This window comes from Ranitomeya variabilis, chromosome 1 (assembly GCF_051348905.1).
Source record: "Ranitomeya variabilis isolate aRanVar5 chromosome 1, aRanVar5.hap1, whole genome shotgun sequence".
In the NCBI taxonomy this organism is placed as follows: Eukaryota; Metazoa; Chordata; class Amphibia; order Anura; family Dendrobatidae; genus Ranitomeya; species Ranitomeya variabilis.
In genome coordinates, this window is record NC_135232.1 from 1,158,920,601 (window position 1) to 1,158,941,945 (window position 21,345).

General features: G+C 46.8%; 1 protein-coding gene across 5 annotated transcripts in view; it reads left to right on the forward strand.

Moving 5' to 3' along the window:
• The window catches only part of FBXO41 (F-box protein 41), a 160,796-nt gene that overhangs the window by 132,183 nt on the left and 7,268 nt on the right, over positions 1-21,345 (forward strand). For all 5 annotated transcript variants that reach the window (XR_013220124.1, XM_077280384.1, XM_077280385.1 and 2 more), the window contains exons 5-12: positions 4,462-4,808; positions 4,902-5,134; positions 11,108-11,223; positions 18,305-18,457; positions 18,545-18,640; positions 18,990-19,108; positions 20,407-20,565; positions 20,636-20,751. Coding sequence is in view for 4 of the 5 variants with exons in the window: in XM_077280384.1 (XP_077136499.1) it covers positions 4,462-4,808; positions 4,902-5,134; positions 11,108-11,223; positions 18,305-18,457; positions 18,545-18,640; positions 18,990-19,108; positions 20,407-20,565; positions 20,636-20,751 (1,339 nt within the window). In the remaining variant the exon portion in view is untranslated. The remainder of the gene's footprint in view (positions 1-4,461; positions 4,809-4,901; positions 5,135-11,107; positions 11,224-18,304; positions 18,458-18,544; positions 18,641-18,989; positions 19,109-20,406; positions 20,566-20,635; positions 20,752-21,345) is intronic.

The window sequence follows — 21,345 nt, forward strand, 5'->3', positions numbered from 1 at the left end:
GTCTCGCCAGCCGGGCTCCCCCTTTGCCAGTTCGAAACTCGACCAGAAAAGCTCCAAGCCCTCTGGCCGAACAAAACTGACATCGAAGAAGGAGGTGCCAAACGGATGAATCAGGGCAAAGATGTCCGTCGCCCTGAAGTCCATCTTCAGAAGGAGCTCCACAACCCTCGCCCTTGGCGGGCACGCTTCACTGCCCCTCCACCGAAGACGGACCACATTCCGCCTGGCCACCCCCTGCCCGGCTGTCGGGAGGGACCAAACCGTTTCCCCTTCCCTTTTATCTTGGAAGGCAGCCTGGCCGTGTCTATCCAGCCAAAAGGCCAAGTCCACCACTCTTCCCTCTACTTCGATCGTCCGTTCTCCCTTTTTGAGGGCCTCCAGGAAGCGGCGCCGCAAAACGCTATCCCTGAGGTCCAGAGGCGAGGAAACCCCCTGACTAGACCCCGGGGCTCCAGCCACCACCCCCGAATAACTCCGAGAACCTGTGGCTGGGGGGGCAGATGGACCGACCCCCTCCCCCCTTCTCCCACTACCATCAGACACCATACTCACACTTGCCACCTTAGACGCACTGCCACTCGCATCCTCAACCATAGACACTTCCATACCCGCACCCTCCTCATCCACTCCATCAGTCACCCCACTCTCACTCACATGCACACTGGGGTCAGTTTTATTTTGCCTCACCTTTTGGGTATTTCCAGGTTCACTGCTACCGCCACCTACTGGTGGCATCCTCCCTGCTGGGGGGTTTGGCACACACAGCGCTGCTGTCCCTTTAAGAGTCCTGCTGCCATAGGACTTAAGCAGCACAGCCTGACTTTGCACCACAGCAGGCACAGAGTCTCCTCCCTCACTGGCAGGTAGGAAGCCAGGTGCAGACCCGCCTCCAGCTCCATCCTGCCTTGTCACCGGAGCCCCCACCGCAGGTAAGCCCCCAGACTCAGGGGACCCCGCCAGGCAGGCGCCCTTGCTGCTGTCTGCTGCAGTCCCTGCTCCATTGCTGGCTAAGACCATTTTTTTTTCTTTTCCTTGGGAAGCCACGCCCCCTGCCTTCAGCCGCACAGCAGAGCTATCCAAAGCTGCACCTGCATGGGCAGCGGGTGCCGAGGAGGCCACGCCCCCTGAGACCGGCCGCAGCGGGACCCCCAGAGCCGACCCAGAGCTGGATCCACCCCCCGGAATCCCCCCAGCGGTACCAGTCCCCTGAGGCACAGCACCCCCCACCACCACAGCCTGGGCCACAAACAGCCTGGCCACAGCAGCTCCAGCGGCTGGCCCCAGGCTAGGCCACTCTCCCTCAGCATCCACCAGCGGTGGTGCCCCCAATGCAGGAGGCCCCGACTTCACCGCAGACCCCGCCAGGGGAGGCCCCACCATTTTCTTTTTATGAGCCGGTTCTGCTGGAGCCGCCGGCCCCTCCCCCTTTACTTTACTAGGTGCCTGGGACCCCAGAAGCGATCCAGATTTAGCGGATCCATAAGTGGGGGACCTGGACACCCCAGCGCTAACGGCTGGAGATGCGGTCCCGGCTGCCACTCTCTTGCCCACCTCTGGGCCACCTTCCACATCATGCTCCATATCAGACACATCACTACCCCCTCCGTTACCAGAAACAGAGGCAGCGCCCTGTGTGTCATGACCTGTAATCTCCCCACTCCCTCGCTGCGGACCCACAACAGAGCCCAAGCCGGGGTGGGTAGCGGGTGCCGCACAGCGGGATCGGGGGGCCCCAGAGAGGGGGACATACACATATTTCTCCACAGTAGATGTTTTCTTGTTATTCCTTTTCTTAACCTTCCTCTTCATCCCCCTCCTGGTTGCCTCGTCCTCACAGATCTCATCCCCGAACCTCAGCTGGTTAAAACGGACCGGGGACTCGATCTGCCGGATCTGCTGCATGACGAGGCAGCCCCCCTCGCTGCTACTACCACCATCCTCCCCCTCGCTCCCGCTGTCCCCTGAAGGGCCAGAATCTGACGGGAGAGCCACCTGCTCGGGGGCTATCCCGCTATGCGACGCCTGGAGATCTCTTACCAGGCCACCAGGCGGTGGGTAGGGCGCGACCTCCTCCTCGCATTCCTCATCATCCTCCTCCACCACCTGGCCGGAGCTCCGTGACCCCTCCGGAGCCCCACCGGTCATGGCTCTGAACCGGTCGTCGTTCTCCAGCTTTTCACGGAAGGGCCCGCTGCCATCCAGGATCTCACACCTCCGGCTTTCCAGGTCTTGTATGGATTGTTTTATCTTCTTGACCGCGGCGGATAGCTCGGCCTTCTTATTGCCGGAGGCCCTGTCAGACCTCTCCTTAGCTACCCTCAACTCCCCCCAGAGGGATTTTAGCTTCCTTGAGGCGTCCTCATACTCGCAGAGGTGCGCATGGATGCGTGAACCATAGCCCACGGCGGATTCTCTAGCCGCCTTAGTACCCCAACCAAGGGGCACCGCTGCAGCACCCCTGCTCGTACTCGGCCTACCTCCGGGGGAAGGAGCCGCCGCGGCCTCAGGGGTCCTACGGGTCTTCATGCTGGATCCCTTGCCTGATCCTTGGCCAGATCTTGTGGCCCTAGCCGGAGTTGGAGTCCTCCCACCCCCCGCCGGCTTGGACCGGGAGGCGGGAGCCGGGGGCCCAGCCCCAGTGGCCAGTCCCAAAATGAGCCTTCTTTCCTGGGAAGGGGGCAGACAAAAAGTCCTGGATGAAAAAGTTTACCTCCCCTCCCAGGAGCTCTCTCTAGGCAGCACACAGAGCACACGGCAAGCAGGCTCCACCTCTTCCTGCTGTGCAGTCACTGTGTACATACATTACATTACTGATCCTGAGTTACATCCTGTATTATACCCCAGAGCTGCACTCACTATTCTGCTGGTGCAGTCACTGTGTACATACATTACATTACTGATCCTGCGTTACATCCTGTATTATACTCCAGAGCTGCACTCACTATTCTGCTGGTGCAGTCACTGTGTACATACATTACATTACTGATCCTGAGTTACATCCTGTATTATACCCCAGAGCTGCACTCACTATTCTGCTGGTGCAGTCACTGTGTACATACATTACATTACTGATCCTGCGTTACATCCTGTATTATACTCCAGAGCTGCACTCACTATTCTGCTGGTGCAGTCACTGTGTACATACATTACATTACTGATCCTGAGCTACATCCTGTATTATACCCCAGAGCTGCACTCACTATTCTGCTGGTGCAGTCACTGTGTACATACATTACATTACTGATCCTGAGTTACATCCTGTATTATACTCCAGAGCTGCACTCACTATTCTGCTGGTGCAGTCACTGTGTACATACATTACATTACTGATCCTGAGCTACATCCTGTATTATACCCCAGAGCTGCACTCACTATTCTGCTGGTGCAGTCACTGTGTACATACATTACTGATCCTGAGTTACATCCTGTATTATACCCCAGAGCTGCACTCACTATTCTGCTGGTGCAGTCACTGTGTACATACATTACATTACTGATCCTGAGTTACATCCTGTATTATACTCCAGAGCTGCACTCACTATTCTGCTGGTGCAGTCACTGTGTACATACATTACATTACTGATCCTGAGTTACATCCTGTATTATACCCCAGAGCTGCACTCACTATTCTGCTGTTGCAGTCACTGTGTACATACATTACATTACTGATCCTGAGTTACATCCTGTATTATACTCCAGAGCTGCACTCACTATTCTGCTGGTGCAGTCACTGTGTACATACATTACATTACTGATCCTGAGCTACATCCTGTATTATACCCCAGAGCTGCACTCACTATTCTGCTGCTGCAGTCACTGTGTACATACATTACATTACTGATCCTGAGTTACATCCTGTATTATACTCCAGAGCTGCACTCGCTATTCTGCTGGTGCAGTCACTGTGTACATACATTACATTACTGATCCTAAGTTACCTCCTGTATTATACCCCAGAACTGCACTCACTATTCTGCTGGTGCAGTCACTGTGTACATACATTACATTACTGATCGAGAGAAACATCCTGTATTATACTCCAGAGCTGCACTCACTATTCTGCTGGTGCAGTCACTGTGTACATACATTACATTACTGATCCTGAGTTACATCCTGTATTATACCCCAGAGCTGCACTCACTATTCTGCTGGTGCAGTCACTGTGTGCATACATTACATTACTGATCCTGAGTTATCTCCTGTATTATACCCCAGAGCTGCACTCACTATTCTGCTGGTGCAGTCACTATGTACATACATTACATTACTGATCCTGAGTTACATCCTGTATTATACTCCAGAGCTGCACTCACTATTCTGCTGGTGCAGTCACTGTGTACATACATTACATTACTGATCCTGAGTTACATCCTGTATTATACTCCAGAGCTGCACTCACTATTCTGCTGGTGCAGTCACTGCACAGGTGATGTGCTGGCTTTCATCCTCTTCTGCTCTCAGGGTCTCAGGCCGGGTGAAGACCGTCTCTCAGAGCTCAGGCTGTTATGACAGTGATGGTGGTGAGCAGATCCCGGTGGACGACGGTTTGGAGGGGCACCACTACTCCGGAAACAGTAATGTGGCTGACAGCAGTTTCGAGAGGAACAACCACCGCAGCTCCGGTCTCCGCAGGCAGGCCATCCATAACTGGCACCGCCGGCCGTACAGGAACAGTGAGGGGGACGATGGGGACATTTCAGATGTGGGATCTAGGACCACCGAGTCAGAGGCGGAAGGCTGGGAGCAGGACAGCATCGGCTCTGCGGACCTCAACACCAACCGCTCATCGGGGGCTTACCAGCCGAAGGGTGGGTCCTGCCTGTCAGATCACAGCGCAGTGTGGCAGCAGCCGGCAGCGTACACTCATCTCCTTCGTTAATGCTCTTTCTTCTCCCCTCCAGGCCACTGTGATAGGAGGATGCTGAGGCCGGAGAAGGGCAGCCCGTCCCGGACCAATGAAGTCATCAGCCCCGAGATCCTGAAGATGCGGGCCGCGTTATTCTGTATATTCACCTACCTCGATACCAAGACTCTGCTGCGGGTGGCTGAGGTCAGCAGGGACTGGAAGTTTGTGGCTCGCCATCCGGCAGTGTGGACTCGGGTATTTCTCGAGAACGCCAGGGTGACCCCCAAGGTGAGTGATGGCGGAGTGATTCATTAGATACCTCTTACTCGGGTCTGGGGTACGAAGCCACTGATCAGAAGGAACTGGGTCTCCAAATCCAACATGGCTTTTCCTCTCATTACACACAGCGGTATTGATTGTGTCTCCATCTCTGTAACTACATGTAAGGCCGGCGTCACACTACCGTAGAATACGGCCGAATCAGCAATTTACTCCTCCAATCAACCGCGGCACCATGAGATGGAAGTGAGTGGGGGCCTTAATCAAAGAAGTCCCCACCATGGTGCCTGTCACGATAATATAAATATGCCATATTTTTAGTATAAACCTAGAAGGTTCCATGGCTTTTCAGACTCACGCTGTGTGCTTTCTGACCCCTCCTCTTCAGACTGCCTAGAAAGCTCTTCTTTTCACTGCTCCCTCCTTCTTACCCCCTGCATGCAGCTGTAATGTGAAACCAGTGTGCTGTGAGCAGGCCTACTCAGCTTTGTGCAAGATGCATGGTCGGGGGAGGGGGGCATTCCCTTTGTTCTCTTAAACTGGAATATAATTCTGCAGATCAGGTTTGGAAGCAGGACAAATACATTTCTGGCCTCTGCATCGGCCGGGCAATCACACAGTGCGTTTTCTAAGCTCAGCGCCTGGCAGAATTTGAGAAATGCATTACTGCTTACCCAGGTCACATAGCCAAGCCATGTTTAGACTTATATGTAAGCTAATTTTGTGAGAAGTCATATAATACATTCGTCGTCCTTCCACGAGCTTCTCCCCAAGAGATATGGGTAATAGCAGGATTTCATAACTGTCAAAAAGGGGAGTATTCAGCCCACCCTGTGAGGTCAAGTTCTGGGCACAGGCATAAGATAGTGGGAGGTCATTTGGCACTAGTCTTTGTCCGGGAAACTAGCTGAGGAACTCTCTGTGATGCATTGGGACATTTGCTCCCCTCCCCCCAGTCACATGGTCAGCCATGATATGAGAGAACTCTAAGTTTATTTTCTTCCCTTGATCCCTTTTTATTTTGTAATTGTCTGTACATACATAATTGTCTCATTTTATAATATCTTTTTATACTTTTGTATACACTTGCCTACCTTTTGGGAGTAAAATATATAAAATTACTAGCTTCGTTTCTCCTTGCTCTATAACGTACTTTCACATCCTCTAAAGAAAATTACGCTACTAATTGGGTTGGCTCCTGACCCATTATTAACCCCTTCATGACCCCAACTTTTTTCAGTTTTGCGTTTTCGTTTTTCGCTCCCCTCCTTCCCAGAGCCATAACTTTTTTATTTTTCTGTCAATATGGCCATATGAGGGCTTGTTTTTTTTGTACTTTTGAACGACACCCTTGGTTTTACAATGTCGTGTAACAGAAAACTGGAAAAAAATTCCAAGTGCGATGAAATTGCAAAAAAAGTGCAATCCCACACTTGTTTTTTGTTTGGCTTTTTTGCTAGGCTCACTAAATGCTAAAACTGGCCTGCCATTATGACACCAAACATGTCTCTGTTATTGTCACGGTTCACACCCTGCTGCCAACATTATCTCACTGATCCCCCAATATGTCAGGGATCCAGGGGAGGATGCCGTTATCGTCCCCACTACTCACACCAATTTTTCACGAACCGGGGTTGCTTGGTTGCCCCTGGTTCCTTCTGAAGGGGATTTATCTATATGGTGAAATATGTGTGTATATATATATATATATATATATATATATATATATATATATATATATAGCTCTTGGAAGAGAGATGTTAATTACGGCCTGATAGTATCTCTGTAAGAACGTTTACACAAAGGATCTCAAGAGAAAAATAATATATTCATTGGGGACCACGGCCGTGGTCCAATCAAAAAAGAAGCAGTTATGATATTAACCTGAGGGGCTTGTCTAGAAACCTGACCTCCAGACCAAAGTTATAAATTAGATCTTTATTCAGAGAATCGTGTTCACATGTGAGGGCAGCCAACACTGATGTGTTCCACCAACTCCATTCACCCCCCCTCAGGGAGCAGAAAGCAAACTATCAGTTAGATGATTTCTGTAAGTTTTCTCCTGTTATTTTTATACTGTTTTGCTTAAGTTGTATGTCTTTTTATTATCATATTTTATATCTTTTTCTTACTGTAAGCACTGAACCTTTTTGTATTAAACAAGTTGAACCTTGAATGTTCTAAAAGAATCCAAATCCTGAGGTGTGTGAGCCTTATGAGTGGTAGAAATTATTAGTATTAATATTTCCGGGACTCATCGCCCGTGTATTCGGTGAGTGGTGGCAGCGTGTATGAGCGGGTGTGTGGCCTGGGTCGGTGTGTGATTTATGCTCCCATTACAGCATAGGACAGAGGTTGAATGCTGGACTGAGAGTGAGGAGATAGATTAACCCTTGCAGGCACAACCCCAAGTCACGTGCTGAGAGCGGGCACATGACAAATTAGTGACACCACGGAGTAGGGATCCGTGACACTCTATATCCCACTTCCGGTTTGGAACTTGCAGCTCTCTGGCGCCCCCTTACCCTCAGGTCAGACAGGGTACTGCACCTAGGGTAATTAGTCACCAGAAATGCTGCCTGCTATGTACTGCTATTGGGCACGCTGCAGCCAGGGCGATATAACTACTCCCACACAGGCGGGAACAATAATTATCAACGCCGCCGTCGCTACAAAGACAACATTTTTCTAATTTTGGTTATAGACATTACCACAATGAATTTTAAACAAAACAATTCAGATGCAGTTGAAGTTCAGACTTTCAGCTTTCATTTGAGGGTATCCACATTAAAATTGGATGAAGGGTTTAGGAGTTTCAGCTCCTTAACATGTGCCACCCTGTTTTTAAAGGGACCAAAAGTAATTGGACAATTGACTCCAAGGCTATTTCATGGACAGGTGTGGGCAATCCCTTCGTTATGTCATTCTCAATTAAGCAGATAAAAGGCCTGGAGTTGATTTGAGGTGTGGTGCTTGCATTTGGAAGGTTTTGCTGTGAAGTAAACATGCGGTAAAGGAGCTCTCCATGAAGGTGAAACAAGCCATCCTTAAGCTGCGAAAACAGAAAAAAACCCATCCGAGAAATTGCTACAATATTAGGAGTGGCAAAATCTACAGTTTGGTACATCCTGAGAAGGAAAGAAAGCATTGGTGAACTCATCAATGCAAAAAGACCTGGGCGCCCACGGAAGACAACAGTGGTGGATGATCGCAGAATAATCTCCATGGTGAAGAGAAACCCCTTCACAACAGCCAACCAAGTGACCAACACTCTCCAGGAGGTCGGCGTATCAATATCCAAATCTACCATAAAGAGAAGACTGCATGAAAGTAACTACAGAGGGTTCACTGCACGGTGCAAGCCACTCATAAGAATCAAGAAGAAAAAGGCTAAAGAACATCTAAAAAAGCCAGCACAGTTCTGGGAGAACATTCTTTGGACAGATGAAACCAAGATCAACCTCTACCAGAATGATGGAAAGAGAAAAGTATGGCGAAGGCTTGGTACAGCTCATGATCCAAAGCATACCACATCATCTGTAAAACACGGCGGAGGCAGTGTGATGGCTTGGGCATGCATGGCTGCCAGTGGCACTGGGTCACTAGTGTTTATTGATGATGAGACACAGGAATGAATTCTGAGGTCTTCAGAGCCGCCATACTGTGTGCTCAGATCCAGCCAAATGCAGCCAAACTGATTGGTCGTCGTTTCATGCTACAGATGGACAACGACCCAAAACATGAAGCCAAAGCAACCCAGGAGTCTATTAAAGCAAAGAAGTGGAATAATCCTGAATGGCCAAGTCAGTCACCTGATCTCAACCCAATTGAGCATGCATTTCACTTGTTAAAGACTAAACTTCAGACAGAAAGGCCCGCAAACAAACAGCAACTGAAAACCACCGCAGTGAAGGCCTGGAGAGCATCAAAAAGGAGGAAACACAGCATCTGGTGATGTCGATGAGTTCAAGACTTCAGGCCGTCATTGCCAACTAAGGGTTTTCAACCAAGTACTAAAAATGAACATTTTATTTAAATTTATTGAATCTGTCCAATTACTTTTGGTCCCTTTAAAAACAGGGTGGCACATGTTAAGGAGTTGAAACTCCTAAACCCTTCATCCAATTGTAATGTGGATCCCCTCAAATGAAAGCTAAAAGTCTGAACTTCAACTGCATCTGAATTGTTTTGTTTAAAATTCATTGTGGTAATGTCTATAACCAAAATTAGAAAAATGTTGTCTCTGTCCAAATATATATGGACCTAACTGTATATTTTACTCCATAAAAAGGTAAGCAGTGTTTACAAAGTATAAAACATATTATAAAGAACACTATTCATATGTACATTGCAATTACAAATAAAAAAAAGGATTAAAATTGAATAGAACACTTACAGATCGTTATGTCGTGGTATCATCTTGGCTGGCCTGTGGCTTAGGAGGATAAAAACATCTAGATGCACAGCACATATGTAGAGAGCAGCTGGACCCCAGACACAAGACATGCTGGAATGCTGTCTCACTAAGATATTCTTAGCCCAAAACCCAGGCACTCCCCCTGTGGTGACATCACTTAGAAGCTGAAACCTCCTCTTTACTTACAGCTATGGTAACTACTTTTATGCATAACTTGCTGTGTGAACCTCGCATAAGCATGACATCATGTTCATGATGTTCCCCACGTCAGGGGCATTCTTTTAAGTGTAAATACAGAGCAATTACCTGAACTGCTTACTGAGAAATCCGCACTTTGCACTCGTTGCGTTTAGCTGCTCGCGCTTTCAGTGGGTGATAGATCTACCGATGGACATCCGGAATATACAATTCTTATCTGTCTAGCCCAAATCGGTACCGCTATGTATAACTTTAGTAGAACAAAGAAACTCCGGGCTTTCACACCAGTTTTGGCTGGTATTAGATTGGAGGAGGGAATGAGTAGTTTGCAGCTAAGCCATAAAACTGCTTACACATTGGCATCAAGTTGCACAGAGTATCTGCCATAGGGCTTTGTTTGTTGTATGAGTGAATGCAGAGGAGGAGAAAGGGGGAATCGAAGCTGCAGAGTGTGTGTCTGTGCCATGTACCTGCTAGAACTAATCTGACATGTTTACATTATCGTGTCAGTTACTTTTTATCTAAATGGTAAAAAAAATTCCAAACTTTGCTAAAAAAAAAAAAACAAAAAAAAAAACAATTGCGCAATTTTCCGATACCCGTAGCGTCTCCAATTTTCGTGATCTGGGGTCGGGTGAGGGCTTATTTTTTGCGTGCCGAGCTCACATTGTTAATGATACCATTTTGGTGCAGATATGTTCTTTTGATCACCTGTTATTGCATTTTAATGCAATGTCGTGGTGACCAAAAAAAACGTAATTCTGGCGTTTCTATTTTTTTTCTCGCTACGCTGTTTAGCGATAAGGTTAATCCTTTTTTTTATTGATAGATCGGGCGATTCTGAACGCGGCAATACCAGATATGTGTATATTTGATTCTATTGTTATTGCTTTATTTTGAATGGGGCGAAAGGGGGGTGATTTAAACTTTTATATATTTTTGGTATTTGTTTCATATTTTTTAAAAGATTTGTTTTTTACTTTTGCCATGCTTCAATAGCCTCCATCGCCCTTACTGCAGTGTGCCCATGAGCCAGTACATAGCAGGCAGCCTTTCTGGCGACTAATTATCCAAGGTGCAGAACCCGGTCTGACCTGAGGGTAAAGGGGCGCCAGAGAGCTGCAAGTTCCAAACCGGAACTGGGAAGTGGGATATAGATAAATCCCATTCAGAAAAGAATCAAGGGCAACCAAACAATCCCGGTTCATGACAAATTGGTGTCAGCGGTGGGGATGATAGAAATATTCCCCCTATGATTCGTGACAGTGCCACAATTGAAAGAATGAGAAGCAATCCGCAATACCATCACTGCTATAAACTGTCCTTGTGTATTACATGTTCACTAATATTATCTGGTTCTCCTGCAGTTTTTGCTCACCCTCTCCCAGTGGTGCACACAGACCCACTCCCTGACCCTGCAGAACCTCAAACCTCGGCAGAGAGGAAAGAAGGAGACCAAGGAGGAGTACATGAAAAGCACAAGGTGAGACACCTATCCATACACACGGCTATGAGGAAATCACAATGCCAGGCCCTTTACACAAAAATATAATACTGCCCCCATGTACAAGAATATAACTACTATAATACTGCTCCTATGTACAAGAATATAACTACTATAATACTGCTCCTATGTACAAGAATATAACTACTATAATACTGCCCCTATGTACAAGAATATAACTACTATAATACTGCCCCTATGTACAAGAATATAACTACTATAATACTGCTCCTATGTACAAGAATATAACTACTATAATACTGCCTCCTATGTACAAGAATATAACTACTATAATACTGCCCCTATGTGCAAGAATATAACTACTATAATACTGCTCCTATGTACAAGAATATAACTACTATAATACTGCCCCTATGTGCAAGAATATAACTACTATAATACTTCTCCTATGTACAAGAATATAACTACTATAATACTGCCTCCTGTGTACAAGAATATAACTACTATAATACTGCCCCCTATGTACAAGAATATAACAACTGTAATACTGCCCCAATGTACAAGAATATAACTACTATAATACTGCCCCCTATGTACAAGAATATAACTACTATAATACTGCTCCTATGTACAAGAATATAACTACTATAATACTGAGCCTATGTACAAGAATATAACTACTATAATACTGCTCCTATGTACAAGAGTATAACTACTGTAATACTGCCCCCTATGTACAAGAATATAACTACTATAATACTGCCCCCTATGTACAAGAATATAACTGCTATAATACTGCTCCTATGTGCAAGAATATAACTACTATAATACTGCCCCTATGTACAAGAATATAAGTACTATAATACTGCTCTTATGTACAAGAATATAACTACTATAATACTGCCCCTATGTACAAGAATATAACTACTATAATACTGCCCCTATGTACAAGAATATAAGTACTATAATACTGCTCCTATGTACAAGAGTATAACTACTGTAATACTGCCCCTATGTACAAGAATATAAGTACTATAATACTGCTCCTATGTACAAGAGTATAACTACTGTAATACTGCCCCTATGTACAAGAATATAACTACTATAATACTGCCCTCTATGTACAAGAATATAACTACTATAATACTGCTCCCTATGTACAAGAATATAACTACTATAATACTGCCCCTATGTACAAGAATATAACTACTATAATACTGCTCCTATGTACAAGAATATAACTACTATAATACTGCCCCTATGTACAAGAATATAACTACTATAATACTGCCCCTATGTACAAGAATATAACTACTATAATACTGCCCCTATGTACAAGAATATAACTACTATAATACTACTCCTATGTACAAGAATATAACTACTATAATACTGCCCCTATGTACAAGAATATAACTACTATAATACTGCTCCTATGTACAAGAATATAACTACTATAATACTGCCCCCTATGTACAAGAATATAACTACTATAATACTGCTCCTATGTACAAGAATATAACTACTATAATACTGCCCCTATGTACAAGAATATAACTACTATAATACTGCTCCTATGTACAAAAATATAACTACTATAATACTGCCCCTATGTACAAGAATATACCTACTATAATACTGCCCCTATGTACAAGAATATAACTACTATAATACTGCTCCTATGTACAAGAATATACCTACTATAATACTGCTCCTATGTACAAGAATATACCTACTATAATACTGCCCCTATGTACAAGAATATAACTACTATAATACTGCCCCCTATGTACAAGAATATAATTACTATAATACTGCCCCTATGTACAAGAATATAACTACTATAATACTGCCCCCTATGTACAAGAATATAACTACTATAATACTGCCCCTATGTACAAGAATATAACTACTATAATACTGCCCCTATGTACAAGAATATAACTACTATAATACTGCCCCTATGTACAAGAATATAACTACTATAATACTGCCCCCTATGTACAAGAATATAACTACTATAATACTGCTCCCTATGTACAAGAATATAACTACTATAATACTGCCCCTATGTACAAGAATATAACTACTATAATACTGCTCCTATGTACAAGAATATAACTACTATAATACTGCCCCTATGTACAAGAATATAACTACTATAATACTGCTCCTATGTACAAGAATATACCTACTATAATACTGCTCCTATGTACAAGAATATACCTACTATAATACTGCCCCTATGTACAAGAATATAACTACTATAATACTGCCCCCTATGTACAAGAATATAACTACTATAATACTGCCCCTATGTACAAGAATATAACTACTATAATACTGCCCCCTATGTACAAGAATATAACTACTATAATACTGCTCCTATGTACAAGAATATAACTACTATAATACTGCCCCTATGTACAAGAATATAACTACTATAATACTGCTCCTATGTACAAAAATATAACTACTATAATACTGCCCCTATGTACAAGAATATACCTACTATAATACTGCCCCTATGTACAAGAATATAACTACTATAATACTGCTCCTATGTACAAGAATATACCTACTATAATACTGCTCCTATGTACAAGAATATACCTACTATAATACTGCCCCTATGTACAAGAATATAACTACTATAATACTGCCCCCTATGTACAAGAATATAACTACTATAATACTGCCCCTATGTACAAGAATATAACTACTATAATACTGCCCCCTATGTACAAGAATATAACTACTATAATACTGCTCCTATGTACAAGAATATAACTACTATAATACTGCCCCTATGTACAAGAATATAACTACTATAATACTGCTCCTATGTACAAGAATATAACTACTATAATACTGCCCCTATGTACAAGAATATACCTACTATAATACTGCCCCTATGTACAAGAATATAACTACTATAATACTGCTCCTATGTACAAGAATATACCTACTATAATACTGCTCCTATGTACAAGAATATAACTACTATAATACTGCTCCCTATGTACAAGAATATAACTACTATAATACTGCTCCTATGTATAAGAATATAACTACTATAATACTGCCCCTATGTACAAGAATATAACTACTATAATACTGCTCCTATATAGAAGAATATAGCTACTATAATACTGCCCCTATGTACAAGAATATAACTACTATAATACTGCCCCCTATGTACAAGAATATAACTGCTATAATACTGCCCCTATGTACAAGAATATAACTACTATAATACTGCTCCTATGTACAAGAATATAACTACTATAATACTGCTCCTATGTACAAGAATATAACTACTATAATACTGCCCCCATATACAAGAATATAACTACTATAATACTGCCCCTATATACAAGAATATAACTACTATAATACTGCTCCTATGTACAAGAATATAACTACTATAATACTGCTCCTATGTACAAGAATATAACTACTATAATACTGCCCCTATATACAAGAATATAACTACTATAATACTGCCCCTATGTACAAGAATATAACTACTATAATACTGCCCCTATGTACAAGAATATAACTACTATAATACTGACACTATGTACAAGAATATAACTACTATAATACTGCTCCTATGTACAAGAATATAACTACTATAATACTGCCCCTATATACAAGAATATAACTACTATAATACTGCTCCTATGTACAAGAATATAACTACTATAATACTGTCCCTATATACAAGAATATAACTACTATAATACTGCCCCTATGTACAAGAATATACCTACTATAATACTGCCCCTATGTACAAGAATATAACTACTATAATACTGCTCCTATGTACAAGAATATAACTACTATAATACTGCTCCTATGTACAAGAATATACCTACTATAATACTGCTCCTATGTACAAGAATATAACTACTATAATACTGCTCCCTATGTACAAGAATATAACTACTATAATACTGCTCCTATGTATAAGAATATAACTACTATAATACTGCCCCTATGTACAAGAATATAACTACTATAATACTGCCCCTATGTACAAGAATATAACTACTATAATACTGCCCCTATATACAACAATATAACTACTATAATACTGCCCCCTATGTACAAGAATATAACTACTATAATACTGCTCCTATGTACAAGAATATAACTACTATAATACAGCTCCTATGTACAAGAATATAACTACTACAATACTGCTCCTATGTACAAGAATATAACTACTATAATACTGCCCCTATGTACAAGAATATAACTACTATAATACTGCCCCTATGTACAAGAATATAACTAATATAATACTGCTCCTATGTACAGAATATAATTACTACTAGATGGTGGCCCGATTCTAATGCATCGGGTATTCTAGAATATGCATGTCCACGTAGTATATTGCCCAGTTATGTAGTATATTGCACAGCCACGTAGTATATTGCCCTGTCACTTAGTATATTGCACAGCCCACGTAGTATATTGCCCAGTTACATAGTATACAGCACAGAGCCACATAGTATACAGCACAGAGCCACGTAGTATATTGCCCAGCCACGCAGTATATTGCCCAGTGACGTAGTATATTGCCCAGTGACGTAGTATACAGCACAGAGCCACATAGTATACAGCACAGAGCCACGTAGTATATTGCACAGCCACGTATGTCACAGGTTAAAAAATAAACATATACTCACCTTCCGAGGGCCCCTTGTAGTCCTGTCGCCTCCTTCTCGCGCAGGTGGCAGCTTCCGGTCCCAGGGTTGGTATGAGCGCAGGACCTGTGATGACGTCGTGGTCACATGACCGTGACGTCATGGCAGGTCCTTCTCGCAGACCATCCTTGCCACCGGAACCTGCCGCTTGCATGGACCGGTCACCGGAGCGTCGCGAGAAGCGGGAAAGGCGGCGGAAGGTGAGTGTATATAATGATTTTTTTTTTTATTATTATTTTTAACCTTAGATGTTTTTACTATTGACGCTGCATAGGCAGCCTCAATAGTAAAAACGTGGTCACACAGGGTTAATAGCGGCGGTAACGGAGTGAGTTACCCGCGGCATAACACGGTCCGTTACCGCTGCCATTAACCCTGTGTGAGCCGTGACTGTGGGGAGTATGGAGCGGGCGCCGAGCACTGACTGCAGGGGAGTAGGGAGGGACTAATCGGACTGTGCCTGTCGCTGGTTGGTCGCGGCAGCCATGACAGGCAGCTGGCGAGACCAATCAGCGACTTGGATTCCATGACAGACAGGACGCGACCAATGAATATCCGTGACAGAAAGAAAGACAGAAGGACAGACAGAAGGACAGACAGACAGACAGACAGACAGACAGACGGAAGTGACCTAGACAATTATATAGTAGATAATACTGCTCCTATCTATCTGTGAAGGCCTCACACTAATCTCTGAGGCCTTCACAGAACAGCTGTGGTTATACTGAGGAGAGATCGCACCCAGGGGGCGCAGAGTACTGAGGATGTGACTTCTGGGGGCATCAGACTACAGGGGGCATCAGACTACTGGGGGCATCAGACTACTGGGGGCATCAGACTACAGGGGGCATCAGACTACAGGGGGCATCAGACTACAGGGGGCATCAGACTACGGGGGCATCAGACTTCTGGGGGCATCAGACTACAGGGGGCATCAGACTACAGGGGGCATCAGACTACAGGGGGCATCAGACTTCTGGGGGCATCAGACTTCTGGGGGCATCAGACTACAGGGGGCATCAGACTACAGGGGGCATAAGACTACAGGGGCATCAGACTACAGGGGGCATCAGACTACAGGGGGCATCAGACTTCTGGGGGCATCAGACTACAGGGGGCATCAGACTACAGGGGGCATCAGACTACGGGGGCATCAGACTTCTGGGGGCATCAGACTACAGGGGGCATCAGACTACAGGGGGCATCAGACTACGGGGGCATCAGACTACAGGGGGCATCAGACTACAGGGGGCATCAGACTTCTGGGGGCATCAGACTACAGGGGGCATCAGACTACAGGGGGCATCAGACTACAGGGGCATCAGACTACTGGGGGCATCAGACTACAGGGGGCATCAGACTACAGGGGGCATCAGACTACAGGGGGATGAATACTACAGGGGGATGAATACTACAGGGGGCCATCAGACTACAGGGGGCCATCAGACTACAGGGGGCATCAGACTACAGGGGGCATCAGACTACGGGGGCATCAGACTACAGGGGGCATCAGACTACAGGGGCATCAGACTACAGGGGGCATCAGACTACAGGGGGCATCAGACTACAGGGGGCATCAGACTACAGGGGGCATCAGACTACTGGGTGCATCAGACTACAGGGGGATGAATACTACAGGGGGATGAATACTACAGGGGGCCATCAGACTACAGGGGGCCATCAGACTACAGGGGGCATCAGACTACAGGGGGCATCAGACTACGGGGGCCATCAGACTACAGGGGGCATCAGACTACGGGGGCATCAGACTACAGGGGGCATCAGACTACTGGGGGCATCAGACTACGGGGCATCAGACTACAGGGGGCATCAGACTACAGGGGGCATCAGACTACTGGGGGCATCAGACTACAGGGGGCATCAGACTACGGGGGCATCAGACTACAGGGGGCATCAGACTACGGGGGCATCAGACTACAGGGGGCATCAGACTACTGGGGGCATCAGACTACGGGGCATCAGACTACGGGGGGCATCAGACTACGGGGGGCATCAGACTACGGGGGCATCAGACTACAGGGGGCATCAGACTACAGGGGCATCGGACTACAGGGGCATCAGACTACAGGGGGCATCAGACTACAGGGGCATCAGACTACAGGGGCATCAGACTACAGGGGGCTGAATACTAATGCACAGAACATGTTCAGATTTATATTTTTCTAATAATTACACCTCACAAATACTTACTACGTTGTGTTCTATCAGATAAAATCCCTATAAAATACGTTTGTGGGAATAATGTGAAATGGGAAAGTTCGCGGGGTGTGAAGACTTTTTCACGGTGACTGCCATCATAGTGTATTACATTCTCTCGCTGTATTACACTCTCTCGCTGTATTACATTCTCTCGCTGTTATCAGGGGCTGTCTCGAGTCCGGCCTGGAATCTCTTCTGAAAGCCACAGGCGGGAACTTGTTGATCTTGCGGATTTCCCACTGTCCGAACATCCTGACGGACCGCTCCCTGTGGCTGGCGAGCTGCTACTGTCGGGCGCTGCAGGCGGTGACGTACAGGTGCTGGCGCGGTGCACACCGGTGGCGTGGGCGGCTGTATACTCGGCTCTCTTCTCCCAGTGACTCGTACCTTTTGGTCCATTGCAGAAGTGCCACGGATCCTGTAGGACATGAAGTGATTTGGGCCTTGGGCGCTGGGTGCAGAGACATCATCTCCCTGCAGGTGGCACCGTTGCATCCATGGTGAGTCGGCCATCACGGCTGTCATCTGTAGCCCTGCAGCAGACGGCGCCCCCCAGTGACGGATCCACACAGTCAGACGCTCCGTGTATGACCTGTGCCATCTTCCCGTCTGCACCCGTCCCTGCACTGTGAGCCTGGCCTGACCTACTGCCTTCACAGCTGAGGCTCCGTTACAGTTGTATCCAGAGTGGGCAGTTCTTACTGCAGACTGATACATTGTAACAAAGTGTCAGGCAGAGGCTGAGTGCTGTGTGAAGAGTCCTGCACTGGATACATTGTAGCAGCCCCCCAGCTGTGAGAAGCGTCAGCTCTGCAGCCTCTGTGCCCTCTCACCTCTTTCTCTCCGCAGTCAGCAGCCCACGCGCTTCAGTAACCGCTGCCTGCAGATGATTGGACGATGCTGGCCCCACCTCCGGGCGCTCGGTGTGGGGGGCGCTGGCTGTGGGGTGCAGGGGCTCTCCTCACTAGGTAAGTACCCTGGTGTGTCCGCATGTGCTGCAGGTGCAGTGTGATGTAGTGCAGCGTCAGGCCGGAGTCATCAGAGAAAGGTGCAGTGTGATGTAGAGCAGCATCAGGCCGGAGAGTCATCAGAGAAAGGTGCAGGTGCAGTGTGATGTAGTGCAGCGTCAGGCCGGAGTCATCTGAGAAAGGTGCAGGTGCAGTGTGATGTAGTGCAGCGTCAGGCCGGAGTCATCAGAGAAAGGTGCAGGTGCAGTGTGATGTAGTGCAGCGTCAGGTCTGAGTCATCAGAGAAAGGTGCAGATGCAGTGTGATGTAGTGCAGCGTCAGGCCGGAGTCATCTGAGAAAGGTGCAGGTGCAGTGTGATGTAGTGCAGCGTCAGGTCTGAGAGTCATCTGAGAAAGGTGCAGGTGCAGTGTGATGTAGTGCAGCGTCAGGCCGGAGTCATCTGAGAAAGGTGCAGGTGCAGTGTGATGTAGTGCAGCGTCAGGTCTGAGTCATCTGAGAAAGGTGCAGGTGCAGTGTGATGTAGTGCAGCGTCAGGCCGGAGTCATCTGAGAAAGGTGCAGGTGCAGTGTGATGTAGTGCAGCGTCAGGCCGGAGTCATCTGAGAAAGGTGCAGGTGCAGTGTGATGTAGTGCAGCGTCAGGTCTGAGAGTCATCTGAGAAAGGTGCAGGTGCAGTGTGATGTAGTGCAGCGTCAGGCCGGAGTCATCTGAGAAAGGTGCAGGTGCAGTGTGATGTAGTGCAGCGTCAGGCCGGAGTCATCTGAGAAAGGTGCAGTGTGATGTAGTGCAGCGTCAGGCCGGAGTCATCTGAGAAAGGTGCAGGTGCAGTGTGATGTAGTGCAGCGTCAGGTCTGAGAGTCATCTGAGAAAGGTGCAGGTGCAGTGTGATGTAGTGCAGCGTCAGGCCGGAGTCATCTGAGAAAGGTGCAGGTGCAGTGTGATGTAGTGCAGCGTCAGGCCGGAGTCATCAGAGAAAGGTGCAGTGTGATGTAGTGCAGCGTCAGGCCGGAGAGTCATCTGAGAAAGGTGCAGGTGCAGTGTGATGTAGTGCAGCGTCAGGCCGGAGTCATCTGAGAAAGGTGTAGGTGCAGTGTGATGTAGTGCAGCGTCAGGCCGGAGTCATCAGAGAAAGGTGCAGGTGCAGTGTGATGTAGTGCAGCGTCAGGCCGGAGTCATCAGAGAAAGGTGCAGGTGCAGTGTGATGTAGTGCAGCGTCGGGCCTGGCAGTCACGCAGTAGAAGCGCTTTTTATGTCCCGCGCCTTTGCGTCCTCCGTTCACCTCGTCTTGTTCCCCGCAGCTCGGAACTGCATGCGTCTACAGGTGCTGGAGCTGGATCACGTCACAGAGATCAACCAGGAGGTGGCAGCAGAGGTCTGCAGGGAGGGTCTGAAGGGCCTGGAGATGCTGGTCCTCACCTCCACCCCGGTCACCCCCAAGGCTCTGCTGCACTTCAATAGTGAGTTTGACCCCCATGCGGGCAGACCACCAGGAGCGATGGCGTCCGTCACTGCTGTCTTTCTCTCTAGGTGTGTGTCGCAATCTGAAGTCCATCGTGGTGCAGGTTGGGATTGCTGATTACTTTAAGGACCCGAGTAGCCCCGAAGCCCAGAAACTGTTTGAGGAGATGGTGAACAAGCTGCAGGTAACTCTGGCCTCCGTACTGTGCGGCCTCCGTACTGTGCGGCCTCCGTACTGTGCGGCCTCCGTACTGTGCGGCCTCTGTACTGTGCGGCCTCTGTACTGTGCGGCCTCCGCACTGTGCGGCCTCCGCACTGTGCGGCCTCCGTACTGTGCGGCCTCCGTACTGTGCGGCCTCCGTACTGTGCGGCCTCTGTACTGTACGGCCTCTGTACTGTACGGCCTCCGTACTGTACGGCCTTCATGCTGTCCTGCCTCCGTACCGTGTGGTCTCCATATTGTGTGGCGTCTATACTGTATGGCCTTCATGCTGTCCAGCCTCCGTACGTACCGTGTGGCCTCCATATTGTGCGGCGTCTATACTGTATAGCCTCCATACTAACCGGCCTTCATGCTGTCCAGCCTCCGTACTGTATAGCCTCCATACTATCTGGCCTTCATGCTGTCCTGCTGCTCCCCACATTGCCGTCCTGGGGAGCTCGTGTACTGGAGGTGCCCCCTATGATATGTTTACTCTCTCTAACCAAGGTCCATCTCTGTCGGGCCCCTATGGCCTTATTTAGGGCCAGTAACATGGCATGTTGACCACCTGACCTTT